The 15,937-nt window shown below is 40.1% G+C and overlaps 1 protein-coding gene across 1 annotated transcript; it reads right to left on the minus strand.

Moving 5' to 3' along the window:
• Positions 1–7,422: 7,422 nt before the first annotated feature.
• Positions 7,423–8,984, minus strand: LOC137726962 (dirigent protein 23-like). The gene has a single exon (XM_068465909.1). The coding sequence runs from the start codon at positions 8,242–8,244 to the stop codon at positions 7,663–7,665; it is 582 nt and encodes a 193-aa protein (XP_068322010.1). The 5' UTR covers positions 8,245–8,984; the 3' UTR covers positions 7,423–7,662.
• Positions 8,985–15,937: the final 6,953 nt, after the last annotated feature.

Raw genomic sequence — 15,937 nt, forward strand, 5'->3', positions numbered from 1 at the left:
GACCCTATATGAATACAATGAATGGATTCGATCTTCAAATTAAAATATTTACACAAGTGGATACCACAAAATCTTATGTTATACTTAATGAAAGTATAAATAAACTCTAAGTGTTAGTCAATCTATTGTTTTGATGGGATATAAATTCTCCGAAACTAATTTCAACGATCCCAACCGTCAAACTTGTTTGCATATGCTTCGAGATCACATCAACAAAAAATCACAAAAAACAAACATTCAGAGATCAAGTAACGGGACAAAGCTTTTCGACGGTTATAAACGAAAAATCACAATTTAACGGTTATTTTAACTCCGATTTTGATGATTTTTTACAGCTACATTCCTTGACCCTGTATGAATAGAATGAATGAATTCGATCTTCAATTTAAAATATTTACACAAGTGGATACCACAAAATCTTATGTTATACTTAATGAAAGTATAAATAAACTCTAAGTGTTAGTCAATCTATTGTTTTGATGGGATACGAATTCTCCGAAACTAATTTCAACGATCCCAACCGTCAAACTTGTTTGCATATGCTTCGAGATCACGTCAGCAAAAAATCACAAAAAACAAACATTCAGAGATCAAGTAACGGGACAAAGCTTTTCGACGGTTATAAACGAAAAATCACGATTTAACGGTTATTTTAACTCCGATTTTGATGATTTTTTACAGCTACACTCCTTGACCCTATATGAATACAATGAATGAATTCGATCTTCAAATTAAAATATTTACACAAGTAGATACCACAAAATCTTATGTTATACTTAATGAAAGTATAAATAAACTCTAAGTATTAGTCAATCTATTGTTTTGATGGGATACGAATTCTTCGAAACTAATTTCAACGATCCCAACCGTCAAACTTGTTTGCATATGCTTCCAGATCACATCAGCAAAAAATCACAAAAAACAAACATTCAGAGATCAAGTAACGGGACAAAGCTTTTCGACGGTTATAAACGAAAAATCACGATTTAACGGTTATTTTAACTCCGATTTTGATGATTTTTTACAGCTACATTCCTTGACCCTATATGAATAGAATGAATGAATTCGATCTTCAATTTAAAATATTTACACAAGTGGATACCACAAAATCTTATGTTATACTTAATGAAAGTATAAATGAACTCTAAGTGTTAGTCAATCTATTGTTTTGATGGGATATGAATTCTCCGAAACTAATTTCAACGATCCCAACCGTCAAACTTGTTTGCATATGCTTCGAGATCACATCAGCAAAAAATCACAAAAAACAAACATTCAGAGATCAAGTAACGGGACAAAGCTTTTCGACGGTTATAAACGAAAAATCACGATTTAACGGTTATTTTAACTCCGATTTGGATGATTTTTTACAGCTACACTCATTGACCCTTTATGAATAGAATGAATGAATTCGATCTTCAAATTAAAATATTTACACAAGTGGATACCACAAAATCTTATGTTATACTTAATGAAAGTATAAATAAACTCTAAGTGTTAGTCAATCTATTGTTTTGATGGGATATGAATTCTCCGAAACTAATTTCAACGATCTCAACCGTCAAACTAATTTCACTATCAATTGATGGACAGAGTGTGGAGTGTGTGTGCTGTATAGTGCACAAATATGGCCCTCAACTTTTATTATTTTTTTGCTCTTGTGTAATACAAATTCTCAGAAGTATCCTTCCAATTAATTGAAGAGATCTTATTTTGGGACCAGGAGGTATTATACGGAATATATGTTTTCTTTTTTAGAAGAAAAAACCAGGTAGTTTGACTTGTGCAAAAATGGTGCTTTGCACACCCAAAAACCTACCCTTATATGAGTGTCGCTTATAACCGACACTAAATTATTTTTTTAAATATTTTGAAATCCAATGTCGCTTTAAATTAGTTTTTTTAAATATTTTGAAACCCAGTGTCGCTTTTAAGCGACATATTGATTTAAATTAGTTTTTCGTTTTATAACCATCGAAAAGTTCCATAGAATTTGTATCCCATCAAGTTCAATGGTGTGTGTATATATATATATATTTATTAAGTAGATTTAAATTTATTTATTTTGTATGTATAACACTTAAAGAAATTGAATGGTATGTATATTGAAACTGATCCAACGGTCACCAATTTTTAAAATTTAATTTAATATATATATATAATTATTATAGTTTTTAGGGGTATAAAATTGTTACATTAATATATATAATTATTATAGTATTTTTTAGGGTTATAAAATTAATATATATAAAATTATAGTATTTGAAATATTAGGCGGGAAATTTCCCGCTTGTTTGAATGGATGGAGAGACTTAGTGTCGGTTTTAACCGACGCTAGTGTCATTAAAGCGACGCTATGTGAATTTCAAAAAGTGTGTCAGAAGTTGGCGTCGGTTAAAAGCGACGCTAGTTTCATTAAAGCGACGCTATGTGAATTTCAAAAAGTGTCAGAAGTTTGTGTCGGTTTAAAGCGACGCTAGTTTCATTAAAGTGACGCGAGTTTCATTAAAGCGACACTATGTGAATTTCAAAAAAAGTGTCAGACGTTTGCGTCGGTTTTAACGGACGCAAACTAAGTACCCATATTTAAACCCCTCTCTTTCCCATTTCAACCGTGCTTTCATTTCTCCCCCAATTTCAGACTTTCTTCTTCTCCTTCCCCATCTGTGCGTCCCCTTCTTCCTCCTTTTCATTTTTTCCTCAACTCCTTCCCCGTTTGCTTTGGATCACCAGTTTGAAGATCAACATTCTGAAGAACTCCAATTCGAGGAGGAAGAGCTTGAAGGTGGTTCATTTTTAAATTATTATGATTATTAATTTTAGTTTCTATTTTGTATTCTAAATAGTTTTATGCTTAAATTGAAAATTTATTTTTGTTTCTTGGTTTTTAATTGTTTTTTTTTGTATTTATGCATGTTGGATCTGAAGAGCAAGGACACTGGAAATCGCAGATCCATAATTTTTTAAAGGTATAAAACCTGAGTTTAATCTATAGAGATTAGAGCCTTAATGTTGAAGTAGTAAAGTATTGGAGCACTGATCTGATGGCAAGCATGGCAGCATGGAGTTGCTAGTATTATATATGGCACTATGGAGCTACAAAATATGTGGTCTTCGACAAAGGCAAGCACAGGAAAGCATGGAGGATGAATTTTTGTAAATTATATGGAATGTTAGATGTAAAACATTTGTATATTATGGCACTATTTTTCTTTTGAATTATTTTTATTATTGTTTGTTTTGGCCTAAAATTGAAATTTATTATTTCGATTATATAATTTTTTTGAGTTATAATTATTTGAGAACGAATACAGAAACAGATTTCGACTTTTTTTAAAATTATTATTATCAAAGGTGGTGTCGCTTTAAATCGTCACTAGTTTGCATATTTTATTTATTTAATTGTTCTCTAACGTCGCTTTAAACCGTCACTAGTTTGCATATTTTATTTAGTTAATTGTTGACTAGCGTCGCTTTAAACCGACATTAACATCAGCGTCGCTTTAAACCGACGCTGCGTAGTGGCGGATTAAGCGAACAAAGCGACGCTGAAGCCCTTTAGTGACGGTAGCAATGGCGTCGCTATTCCAATCCGACATTGCAGTGTTTTATGTCGGATTTTTGCCAAATTTCCGACAGAAATCGGGATTTCTTGTCGGTTTTTGGTCCGCCGGTGATAGCCTATATTGTAGTAGTGTTCCCTTTAGAGTTCCTGATTTATATTGGTAACCATAAAAGAAGCTAAATGAGAAGTAAAGGACTTGAGCATGCATGTGACATCCCACATCGCCCAGGGGAGTGATCCTTAAATGTATATTCCCATCCCTACCTAGCGCGAGGCCTTTTGGGAGCTCACTGGCTTCGGATTCCGTAGGAACTCCGAAGTTAAGCGAGAAGGGGGCTAGAGCAATCCCAGGATGGGTGACCCACTGGGAAGTTGCTCGTGAATTCCCAAAAACAAAACCGTGAGGGAATGGTAAGCCCAAAGCGGACAATATCGTGCTACGGTGGTGGAGCGGGCCCGGGAAGTGGTCCCGCCCGGGCCAGGATGCGACAATTTGATATCAGAGCCTAACCCTGGTCGTGTGTGCCGACGAGGACGTCGGGCCCCTAAGGGGGGTGGATTGTGACATCCCACATCGCCCAGGGGAGTGATCCTTAAATGTATATTCCCATCCCTACCTAGCGCGAGGCCTTTTGGGAGCTCACTGGCTTCGGATTCCGTAGGAACTCCGAAGTTAAGCGAGAAGGGGGCTAGAGCAATCCCAGGATGGGTGACCCACTGGGAAGTTGCTCGTGAATTCCCAAAAACAAAACCGTGAGGGAATGGTAAGCCCAAAGCGGACAATATCGTGCTACGGTGGTGGAGCGGGCCCGGGAAGTGGTCCCGCCCGGGCCAGGATGCGACAATTTGTAAGGCCTCTTCGGGAGTAACACGCAGCAGCCGTGGCTCTGGCCCACAACCCGACAGATATTGTCCGCTTTGTGGTGGAACCCGGCGCACCGGTCCGACCCCACTCACGGTTTTGTTTCCTTCGCGGAAGGCCTCTTCGGGAGTAACACGCAGCAGCCGTGGCTCTGGCCCACAACCCGACAGATATTGTCCGCTTTGTGGTGGAACCCGGCGCACCGGTCCGACCCCACCACCGTAGCACGATATTGTCGCATCCTGGCCCGGGCGGGACCACTTCCCGGGCCCGCTCCACCACCGTAGCACGATATTGTCCGCTTTGGGCTTACCATTCCCTCACGGTTTTGTTTTTGGGAATTCACGAGCAACTTCCCAGTGGGTCACCCATCCTGGGATTGCTCTAGCCCCCTTCTCGCTTAACTTCGGAGTTCCTACGGAATCCGAAGCCAGTGAGCTCCCAAAAGGCCTCGCGCTAGGTAGGGATGGGAATATACATTTAAGGATCACTCCCCTGGGCGATGTGGGATGTCACAATCCACCCCCCTTAGGGGCCCGACGTCCTCGTCGGCACACACGACCAGGGTTAGGCTCTGATACCAAGCTGACACACCCCGACCGAGATCAGGGCATGCTGGCCGTCACGCGAAGGTGACGTAGCCATGTGCGCGTGCGGAAGCTAAAGGTATAGTAATATAAAAGTACGAATAATTAAAAACCTAATAGCATACAAAGTACTAGTGTATGTGAGACACAATTCAGAGCAAGTCTACAGCAGTCGAAAAAGGAAAGTTACGACATATGTACACCCGAAGGTGACCCTACAATGGTGAGTGTCTGTCAGAAATGCCGGGACGCCCTCTGGGATGGACCACCCTCGTGCTCGTGAGGTTGTGAGGAGCACAACCATACCAATTCCAGGTAAGAATTCGAACGTTTTCACGTCGTTTCAACAATGGCCGAATTTTACACTGTTCATGCAAACCTAAACTAGCTTGTTTTTGGAATTTCTAAGCTTGTAGTTGTGCTTGTGAGGTCCCAAGGAGCCTCGGAGTAGTTCGTTGGGTGAATTTGGACGTCGGGATCGTCCTGTACGAAGTTGGCCGATTCTTGAAGTTGAAGACAGGTATGATCTAGCAATTTTTAGGCCTTAAAACTAGTCTAACGTGATTCTACTAGTCCTAAGCTTCATTTTAGTATAAAGAACGTGAAAAATGGTTGAAAAACGAAGGAGAAAACTTAGTTTGAAAATTACCCAGTTTTCCGGCGCCGTCGCCGGCGCCGGCGTCTCGCCGGAGAAGAAAGGAGAATATTCCGTTAAGTCTAACGGAATATTCCTAACGGCAGTGACAGAATCCGGTTAGATTTGACGGAATATTCCGTCAGTTAACGGAATATTCCTGACGGCGTCAACTGACGCCGTCAGTGTGCAGTGCACGTGGGCCGCGCGTGGGGGCGCGTAGGTCCGTGCGTGTTCAGGCGCGTGGGGGCGCGTGCGTGGTCCAAAAATTTTTCTAAAAATATGGGCGTGATCCTGAGGTTGTGTAGGTCACGTTGGTTTATTCATTTGTCCATTTTGAGCAATGTATGAGAAGTTATTACGAGAAGTTGCTTAGGTGCTTTTAAATTAATGTTTTCGTAACTTTGTCGCGTATAGGTGATTCGTTTTCCGAGGACGAGCGTACGCACTCGAGGCAGGGGGGCTACGACCCTTCTAATTATCAGTGAGTGGGCTTTTGTTTTCCGTATATACCTATATACATATTAATTCCCAGAAATTAAATAGAAAAGGTTATATGTATTATGCCATGCATCATTTGAATATTGTTTACGCATCATCGCATGTATTAGTAGTGGCATACATATATATATATATGTGTATTTGGTGCTGTGGACGCACAGGTAAGTGCCAGGTAAGCGGTATTCATGTGGTTATGCATTCCTGTTTATTATGCAATGGTAGTTTGAGAGGTTTAGAGAGCTCATAATCTGCACCCCCGGTGTTAGTGCTCCCGCCCAGGGCCAGGGCACAGCCTTCACGTGTATGTTCACCAGCACCGCATGCTCGCCTTGGATCCAAGTTAGGTGCAAGCCTTGTCGTACAGACCACATTAGGTGGTTCCGACTCGTAGGTGACCCGCGATTATTCGCACAGTCTTCACGTGATCGTAGCACTAGAGCGTATATATTACACCCAGTCTTGTCGTACAGACCACGTTAGGTGGTTCCGACTCGTGTGCAGATTCAGATATTGAGTTGAGATTGAAGCTCTATATGCAGCCGTACAGGTCACGTTAGGTGACTCCCGGCTGCCAGATTATATATATTCGATGTGAATTACGCTTGAGCATTTATAATTGATTATGATATTCTGTAATGGCATATTCTCAAGCATGAATGGCATATTGCAAAGCATGAATGGCATATTGTGAGCATGAATGGCATATGTGGAGCATGATTGACATATCTATACATACGTATATATGTTCATTTTCTGGGAAGTATACAGGTTTTACGGCGAGGGGTTAGAATGTGTTTTGCTAAAGAGTTTTCAAAGAACTTTGTTTTTGCCCACTCACGCTTTTGTTTTTGCGCCCCTCCAGGTTCTAGTGGTCTAGCAAGTTCGGTGGTCCATCCCAGAGGGCGTCCCGGCATTTCTGACAGACACTCACCATTGTAGGGTCACCTTCGGGTGTACATATGTCGTAACTTTCCTTTTTCGACTGCTGTAGACTTGCTCTGAATTGTGTCTCACATACACTAGTACTTTGTATGCTATTAGGTTTTTAATTATTCGTACTTTTATATTACTATACCTTTAGCTTCCGCACGCGCACATGGCTACGTCACCTTCGCGTGACGGCCAGCATGCCCTGATCTCGGTCGGGGTGTGTCAATGCATGCACTCACGTAAGATTAAATATATCAGCGCTGATGTTGTAGACTTTGGTGCCTATTTTGCAATCTAGAATTAGGCTACCAACCCAAAGAAAATGGCATCAAATTAGGGAGATAGAAAAAAGATTATTAGAGATAATTACTCTCATTATGCCTAATACACAACATACATATCATAATAAAAGTAGTAAACCGATCACCTAAAACAAAGATCTAGCTCGTGAGATAGACTCCAAGAAGATAGTCATCACGCTCAACAATCAAACAAACCAGAAATTAGTATTTAAAGTTTAACCGAACCAACAAAGAAAAGCAAACTATACATGAAAGATCACAAGTGTACTAGCTAGCTAGCTCTAGTGAATTACAGTGACATCGTATTCAACAATTGCATCGCCCATAATATTAAACCAATGCGTCCGGGCAATTGCATAACCCCGGGCGAACCGGAAAACGCCAGTTCCGGCCACAACCGGCATCTCCCGAACCAGATTCAGAGCCGGGTTCTTACCGAAAATACTAATCGAGCTCCCATCGTAAATGCCATCACAGAACGCGAAGCACATGGCCATAGTAAGCCCAAACTCTTGCTGCCCGGATGACCCGTACATCCCCTGCGCCCGGCCCACGAGCTTGGAATTCGGGTCAGGCGTTTCGGTTAGCGGGTCATCTACCATGAGCAGAGCTCCGAAAAGGGTGAGGGACTTGTTGGTGTCTGTGGCTTGGGCTATACGGACGGCACTTGGGTTCTTCCCACTGACTGTGTCGTGGAAGTAGAAGTGGAGGTTGGTCACAGTCTCTGACGACGTCATGCTCTTCCTCGTCTTGAGCTTGTTGGCCCACTTGGGTTGTGTGGAGGTGCTTTGAGCTCCTTCGGTGGTTGCAGCGACGACGGCGATGATGAGCATGAGCATCACAGTCACTGCTGCGTTTGCCATTTTCTTTTTCTTAGCGAAGAAGAAGAAATCGATGTCTAATTGAGGAAGGTGTTGGGTTTCTGTGGGATATCTTTGGGCTTGCAAAGGGTTAAATAATGCGAGAGGATACAAGGGATAAATTCCTTTTGTTCAAATTGCTCTCCTAATTAACCTGCTGTTTGGGGTGCAAGTTCTTCATGATGAGGCCAACAAGTTATCAAGTGGGCCAACCTCTTTGACCAGTTGAATGTCTGAGATTTCCACCAAAACAAAGAACAGTCAAAATTACAGAGGAGAAAATATTGAAATTCAAGGACTGCACACATGAATTACTAAAAGAGGAAAGAATAAAAATAAAACTAATGTCTTGAAATTCAAGGTACGTATAAACCTTCTTTGGAAAAACACCCAAAAACAAATTAAACTGATGTCTTGAAATTGCATTGGTCACCAGATTCTCACCATCATTACCCACCCATAAATTCATGCTTGATGCAGGTACGAAAAAGATGGGTTGGCCTACTGATTCTTGCCGATCCAAACATAAGGAATCCGGGATTCAATGGGATGCTATTGCTATTTTGCACGCTTGTTTACCTAACTAGGATAATCGGGAAAAATAAAGACATATAATCAGAATGCACGCATGCACATATATATTTACCAGAAAAAATGCTAAAAATGAGATATGCATGCACCTATGTTAATACTATTTGGCTCGTTTACTAATTCATAATCAGTTTAAGGAGATGAATTGACGAGAAAATAGAATTAGGTTTCTGTTAAATTTGTTTACTAAACTATTTAGATCGGAATAAAAATGATGTTATATTAGTTCACTCTAATTTAAAGTAAAACTAACTTGATTAATAAACTGCCCTTGTTTAAAATAGATTATTTTTCATGCTAATTAATGAAATTAAATTTTATAATATTAAATTTGATTTATATAAAATAATTAAAGAAGGCTTACCTTTAATAAAAAGGATGGTTCTTCTATAAAAAAAAAATTGCCCCCCCCCCCCCCCCCCCAACAAAAAAAAGCCTCTCATCCCATCCCTGCTTTCTCCAACCTCCACACCCTCCCACACCTCCCCCTTCCATAATCAAGCTTTTTTATTTCCTAGCCCGCACAGCCCTCCCACCCCACGATCTGCAGATCCCCACGAATCCTCATTTGTCACTCTCGTTAATAGGTTCTACAAGCAACTAAAATATCGATTGTTAAAATAATAATAATAATAAATACAATGTTAATGGTCTATTAAGTGTAAAGACACGTGTTGAAAACTTAAATAAGGAGACACAAACTGGACATGCATTCTGAGATAGCAGACCCGCAACCCTTTTTAAGAGTGTATAAAGTTTCTTTCCACTTCTACATCTTTTCTAAAATGGAATGTTGGTTGAGCACAAAAATTAGGAATTTTTGATAATCATAGATTCAAAGTAGTTTTCAAAATAAATGCTTATATTATCACATTGCGGATCTCGATCTTGCATGTAGAAATTAGAGATATATATAAACAACATTACAGCCAATTATTTGACCAAAGGTCACCATTTCTTTTCTAGGACGTATGACAAATTGCTAGCTATTTTGAGTAGCCAAAGTAATTCGCTACTGCAAAACCAAAAATAATTTCGTCTTAGGATAGTTGAGAGATGTAACAGTCGATTAATCGGTAGAATGTAGTTGTTTGATCAACATATAGGTGTCAATCAATCGACAACATTCGCATGCTGCGAATCCAGGATTTTAAGTTCGGAGGGTCCGAACATAAAAGCTCAAAAAAAGAAAAAAATATTAGACTAACTTGGTTCTGTATCACTATTTTTTACTGAATTTGGTTCATTGAATAAATCAAGATTAATCTTAAAGGTAATAAAACGAACAAATTCTCCTTAGCAACATAACGCAATTAGTGACTCTATAAAGATAAAATTTATTAATGTAACATATATATTATTAATTGGGAGTTACGACTAGAGTTTAGGATTAACTTGGGTTTAAAGTTGAGTTTAAAGTTGGAAGGTCGCGATGATTGGGCAAATGGTGGTGGGGAATAGGGTAACTTGGGTTTAAAGTTGGAAGGTCGCAACGATTGGGGCTGGGAGTTCTTAAATATAATTTGGAGATACTAGAAAAGACAGGGGTTCTCGGGCTCTATAGAGAAAACAAAGATGTTTTAGTTTTTAAATTTTTTATAATGACCTGGCTCAAAAACACTGTCGATTTGACTAGGTCTTTTAAAACAAAAATTAAAAACCTATTATTCTTTTTTGTTATAAGCACTGCTGCCTGTGCATCCATGGAGGCAACAAGCATCTCCACTGCACCTACCGAAATTGTTGAAAGGTCCTGAAAGTCGATAACAAGTGTTTCTTCGGACTTCCGAAAGGTCCTGGGACCCCCCGGGTCCCTATATGGATCCGCCATAGGCTGCAAGTATTTCGTACTTTTGGTTCCGTTATGGAGTTCTTTCTAAGAAAATATAAATGTTAGTTTTGAAAATAAAAAGCCACATTTTAAAAGTGAAGTTCTTTGTCTAAGTTTTTGGAGCTGAACTATATTTTGTGCATGGTGTTCAGCTATTCGCACATAGGCTTTTCATTTTTTTCTTTTTCTTTTTCTTTTTTTTTTTTTTTTTTTTTTTTTTTTGTATGAGGGGAATTTTATTGATATTAAAAAAAAGGGTACACCAGGGGAATGTAAACTTAAACCCTCATAATACAAGAAAAAAAGATAAAAAAACAAATACATGAAAAGAAGAGGGGACATAAACCTTACCCTTCTAGAAACAAAAACAACAAAGATGCAAGGAAAAGAGGAGAAGGACGTGAAATCTAACCCCTCTAAAGCCGAACCTAAAGGTCTAAACTTGCAAAACATAACAAGCAACATCACAAGGTTAAGAAAAAAAAAAGTGAGACAAACCTACATGCCGAGATGCTCATTAATTTAAAAAGCAAAAGCCAAACAAACCAACATAGTTTGAAAACAAAGCAGCACAAACCACCATTGGAGGGGAATCATGTCATATCAAAGTCGAAGAAGACAAGCCCATATTAGCAAAATTGTCCGCAACTACATTTCCTTCACGATATATCTGAGAGGCAGAGGCATAGAAAGTCATCTTCCGAATGCGATCCAAACAAATAGATCATTGCGTACAAAGAAGCCAAGGAGGATCAAATCAGTTGATTGGAGGGTAGGAATAACACCTAAAGAGTCATTTTCCAGCCAATGGCAAGGCAAACCTTTTTATTTTTGGTAATTTGGTTGGGGGGGGGGGGTGTGAACACCCCAAAAACACTAAACTATCTGAGAAGTACAAACAAAGCGGTTCCTAGCAACTCCCAAAATATCATCAAACAAGAGATCACCAATCCAAATAGGAGATTCTTCAAGAAAACAAAAGCCCAGATCAAGGTTGTAGCTCCAATTGGCTAAACAATCTGCCACAAAATTCTCTCTCTGTAAATATGCTTGAGTTAAGAGTAGGGATGGGTAACGGTTATGACGGGCAGGTAACCACGGTTATTTACCCATAACCGTTTATGTTTATACCCGCATAACAATTTACCCATTGGATAATTGCATAAACAGTTATACGCATAACCATAACCGTTTATAAATGGTTATCCATACCCATAACCGTGTATCCATTTAACCATAACTATTTACCCATTTACTCGTTTTTGAACCCGTTTATCCTTTTTTTTTACCCATTTACTCCTTTTTTTACCCGTCTACATGTTTTTTTTTTTTTTTTTGAAAACAACTTGAAAATTACAAAAAAAAAAAAAAAAAAAAAAAATTCGAAACTAAACACTTTCGAACACATTCAATGACAAACTATCATCGACTCGTTATAACCGCGGGTAATACCTATATAACCGTATAACCTATCGGTAAATGTTTTGATGTATTAAAAGCCATATAAAAAGAAAAACTCATGGACTGAATTAAAAGGCCAACTAACAGTAAATATTTTTTTTCCAAATTTACCCCTGACAGAACCTAACCAAGCCCGTTCACTGTCTTTGCCTCTTTCTGTCGCATATGGGGCTTTTGGTGTTGCCTCATTTTCCACACCCACCACTGTCAGTTAGCTTTTTTATTTTTTATTTTTGTTGTTTTGTGTATGTGTGTCTGTGTTTGTGTTTTCAAAGTCACTGAGTAATTGTAGGTTCTGTCAGGGGTAAATTTGGAAAAAAAACATTTACGCTATCAAGTCCTTTTTTTTTATTTTTTATAATTTCGAACATTTGCGATATTTTTTTTTAAATTTCTACATATATTAAGTTAAATGGATAAATAGATACCCATATAACCGTAGGTAATACCTATAATCGATGGATACCCGTTATAACCGTGGATAATACCCATAATCGCCCATTTAAATTTTACGGATAAACGGTTATACCCATAACCGTTTATTTGTCTAAACGGTTACCCATAACCGTAACCGTGAATTTTAAATGGACGGATAACACAGTTACCTAAACTCATGGTTATTTTGCTCACCCCTAGTTGAGAGTATTCGAATTGGTTCAAAATCTCATGGCAATTACGCAAAAGAGACGCGAGAGGATGAAAATTAGCAACCCCAGCCAGCTGCATAGCCTGCATTAAATTCACAGAAGTAGCGTAATCCATTTCCACAGTAATCTGAGAGATCCCTTTATCAGTTGCAAGCTTAAGGCCAAAGAACAAACCCCAATTTCAACTTCAAGAACTTGACCTTACCCAAATTGACAACAAACCCACCTATCCAATAACGTATAACACCACCAGCCCCAACTCTACCTGACTCACTCCTTCTAAAGCCATCCACGTTCAATTTAAAACATCCCATGGTAGGAGGGTCCCACTTAAGAAGAGTACGACCACCATATCAGCTTTCTTAGCTTGGTAAGCATTATGCCACTCCACGACGTTCAAATAAACAACCCTTTTAGGATCAATAGGGAACTAAAAATTATCATGAAAAATATGATTCGAAATATTCCACAACACAAAAGCAAAGATATCACACCAAGCAGCATTATCATTCCATTTCTCTTTAGATGTTAAATTAGCCATGAACCACTCATACAAATCAAGACTAAGGGAATGACTCACTTGATTGGGAACAAAAACAGCTGACCAAACACCTTGAGCCCTGCCACAATCCCTTGAAAGGTGCAAAATAGATTCCTCAGGCCAAGAACAATAACTACACAAAGCATCTGTAGTCATATTTCTTCTAGCTCTCTGAGCATTAGTGAGGAGTTTCCCCTTGAAGATAAACCATAAAAATATTTTCAATTTAGGCGGAATATGCAAATTCCATATAAATTTCCATCCCATATCAGGCCACCAATCAGCATAATAGAACAAACTATAGGCAGACTTCTCAGTGAAGGAATCATTAGAAGTAGTCTTCCAAATTCGACAGTCATCCTTGGCATTAAAAATACTGATGGGAAAACTAATAAGTCGCTGAACAAGGTCTTCAGTCACAACAGCTTTTGAGCTTAGGAATATCCCACCACCCATCTTTGAAAAAATCAGAAACTACACAATTAGGATTCTGAATATTAAGAGCCCCTTCATGATGCATTAAAGGTTGATCTATGATCCAAGAATCCTTCCAAAACTAAACTTTATTACCCCTTGTTGACCCTAAAAATTACAAAACCTACGTGGCGCGCAGGCCGAGTAACTAATAAGCTAACTACGTCCTTCGGTCGAATGCGGGGCGTGCCAACTCGTCGGTCGAGCCTGGCCGAGGAGTAAAATTTGTTGATGTAGCTTTGAGCGCGTCACTGACTTCTTTAACTTGCGATTGCGACCGAGGAAGGAACACTCTCGGTCTCTGGGTTCTATAGCCTGAAGACAAGTCTGCTAATTCTGCGGAGTTCACAAATCGTCCGAGCCCGATTCGGTCACTGTGATTATATTCGTGAGAGTATAAGCACGTCGAATCGAGACCAAGGTGTATGGGCACAGGTACTCGAACGTGATGTATGTCTTGATGGTAAACGTAGTTCGGCCGTCAGAATGCCGAACCCTAAAACTCACTTGTGAGTATCCAATCATAAAACCACTCGGCGACCAGTACGCCGAGCAATGTAATTCGTAACACCTAACTATGCCGAGAAGGCTAGCAAGGTGACCTCTGCCAACAAAGGTTCGAAAACCTTTCTCGACCGAGACTTGGATAGATAATCGGTCGACCTCGACGCAGTGCTGTTTATCCAAACTGAAGATGCTTCTCGGTCGGCTGATTCTGCGGCAGCAGTGCTGTTTATCCAAACTGAAGGTGCTCGCCGGGCGCTTCCACAGTGCTGTTTATCCAAACTGAAGGTGTGTCGGCAGGAAAAGAAAAAGAAAAAATCTCAAGGTGTTGAGAGGTTTTGCACAGGGCAATTGTATGCTGATTTGAAGGTCCTTTTCTGTTGTACGCTCTCTTGTATTTATAGTACCCCATTCCTTAAAACCGATTCCGATTTGGATTGGGAACCTACTCCCACTGGGATTCTGAATTTTCCTTCTTTTCGGACTCCATTCCTTGCCGGTCGAGACTCCTGGTCGCACTAGGACTTCCTCGACCTCTCCTATTCATCCGGACCTCTTAGGATAGGATTTGGCCGACCCTGCCAGCCGATCCGGGATTTATTATTCAGCCCATAGTATTTATCATCACCTTGGGCCGAGCACATCCTGCTGCTCGGCCCAGCAATAATATTTTGGGCCTAAACATTGCCCCCTCGCTTCTGAGGTCGCCGACCGTTAACTCTTGGTCGGGCCTCGACCTTGAAGAAGAGAAAACGTTTATTGCTTTTTTGGACTTTACTTCCTTAATGACCGTTATTCCTGCGCATTTATGAGGCATGATTGCACTTTCCTCGTTGCCCCCAACGCGTGGCCACGTGTCGATTCTCCGCCGCTCTTAAAACTTTCAATCGTGGGCCTCGAAACCGTGCACTAACTGGAACGTCTTATCTTCATTAATGCCTTAAAACTGGCGTCGCACGCAATCGTGCATCCTGGATTTTCGACTCCTCGATCCCCTCTTCGCAGGTTCCCAAAATATCCGAAATGATTGAGCCTTTCCCGGTTAAATTTCCCCCCAATTTGAACCAGTACTTTTCGAATCCCAGACGTTTGATATTCATCCTGAAAGGCCTATAAATACCCACATTTCTGCCATTCACATCTTACGCTTTCATAAATTCCAAAATCCCAAATTTATCATCCCTGTTCGCTCAATCAAAAATCCTTTCAGTTCTTCCTTCTGCGATTTCCTCTCCAGTTTTCCTCTGCAATCTTTTCTTTTTCAAACTATCTCCTACCATCTTTCCAAATGGCCTCCTTTATCTTGAATCTTTCTGACGAGATCAATAAATGTAAAGATTTCATCGATCGGAGCCCCGTTAAGACGCTGCGATTCGAAAATGATATGGCCACCACCCACCAGATTCTGGGTCCCATTTTCAGAGACGCAGTGCCGTCGTCTGTCACTGACCTTCTCAAGGAGCAGTGTTTAACACCCCTGCTGCAGGGGTTCGACTGGTCGAAGTGGGCCCTGGCACGGCCTCATGGAGCCTGGCCTTCGACCACCACGGCTTGGGCTGCTTGGGTCGACCGAATGAGCACATTCTTCTCCAAGGAGTGGAAGACTCTCGGCATCTACGATGCCAGTATTCTGTCAACCATGGAGAT

The sequence above is a fragment of the Pyrus communis genome, chromosome 2 (genome assembly GCF_963583255.1).
Source record: "Pyrus communis chromosome 2, drPyrComm1.1, whole genome shotgun sequence".
Lineage (NCBI taxonomy): Eukaryota > Viridiplantae > Streptophyta > Magnoliopsida > Rosales > Rosaceae > Pyrus > Pyrus communis.